Source organism: Octopus bimaculoides, chromosome 7 (genome assembly GCF_001194135.2).
Source record: "Octopus bimaculoides isolate UCB-OBI-ISO-001 chromosome 7, ASM119413v2, whole genome shotgun sequence".
Taxonomy (NCBI): domain Eukaryota; kingdom Metazoa; phylum Mollusca; class Cephalopoda; order Octopoda; family Octopodidae; genus Octopus; species Octopus bimaculoides.
The window spans coordinates 74,118,479-74,119,436 of NC_068987.1; the positions used below are offsets into that span (position 1 = coordinate 74,118,479).

At 38.1% G+C, this 958-nt stretch overlaps 1 protein-coding gene across 3 annotated transcripts in view; it reads right to left on the minus strand.

Moving 5' to 3' along the window:
* LOC106876428 (dynein axonemal heavy chain 3) overlaps positions 1-958 on the minus strand; it is a 158,633-nt gene that overhangs the window by 83,993 nt on the left and 73,682 nt on the right. For all 3 annotated transcript variants that reach the window (XM_052969758.1, XM_052969757.1, XM_052969759.1), the window contains exon 28: positions 167-291. In XM_052969758.1, the coding sequence (XP_052825718.1) occupies positions 167-291 (125 nt within the window). The remainder of the gene's footprint in view (positions 1-166; positions 292-958) is intronic.

The following is a 958-nucleotide window of genomic DNA, read 5'->3' on the forward strand; positions in this document are numbered from 1 at the left end:
ATATATATATATATTTATATATATATATATAAGGAGAGTGAAAGAAAGAATGAGTGCTTGCATGTATGCATGCATGTATATAAGCATGCACATGTGTGAATGAATCAGAAAAGAAAAAAGTAAGAAACAGTGAGAGAGAGAGAGAGAGACAGAGAGAGACAGAAACCTTCTTCAAATCCTCCTTCCACTCATTATTAGTGTAATTACGTGTTATCTCAATTTGAAAAAGGTCATATTCAGCCATGTGGCAAGCCAGCTTGGTCACACTCTGTCGACCACTTCCTCCAATACCTAGGTATAAATAGAAACAAAAGACACAGTACAGAACTGAATAAGACACACACACACAGTTACACATACAGAACAAATTATTATCCAAAGGAAATGCATGCATTGCTCAATTACATAGATGACTAATCTGAAAATTTACATATTAAATGTACATATGTCTGTGTTCTTGTGTGTGTATGTGCATATAGGGTGTTTGAAGTGGTGTACATATATTGTATATTAAGAAAAAGGAGATAGTCAGAATTATCCAAAATTCTGATTGCTTTCTTTTTCGAACGCAGCGTCTCCAATTGTAAGTAGTTTTTCGTAACTTCATATTTTCCGACGCAACTCTATCTCTTTCTCTTCCTCTATCATTCCCCCCCCTCGTTCTTCCTCTTTACTACTACGTATCTCGCTTTAACCCTCTCGTTCTTCCTCTGTTACTATTACGTATCTCTTTTTCCCCCCCGTACTTCCTCTCTTCTCTTTTCCTCTCGTTGCTCACCTATTCTTCTACTTCCTCCCTTTGTTTCTCCCTCTACCACTCTCTCTCTTCCCCTCGTTCTTCCTCTTTACTACTACGTATCTCGCTTTAACCCTCTCGTTCTTCCTCTGTTACTACTACGTATCTCTTTTCCCCCCTCGTACTTCCTCTCTTCTCTTTTCCTCTCGTTGCTCACCTATT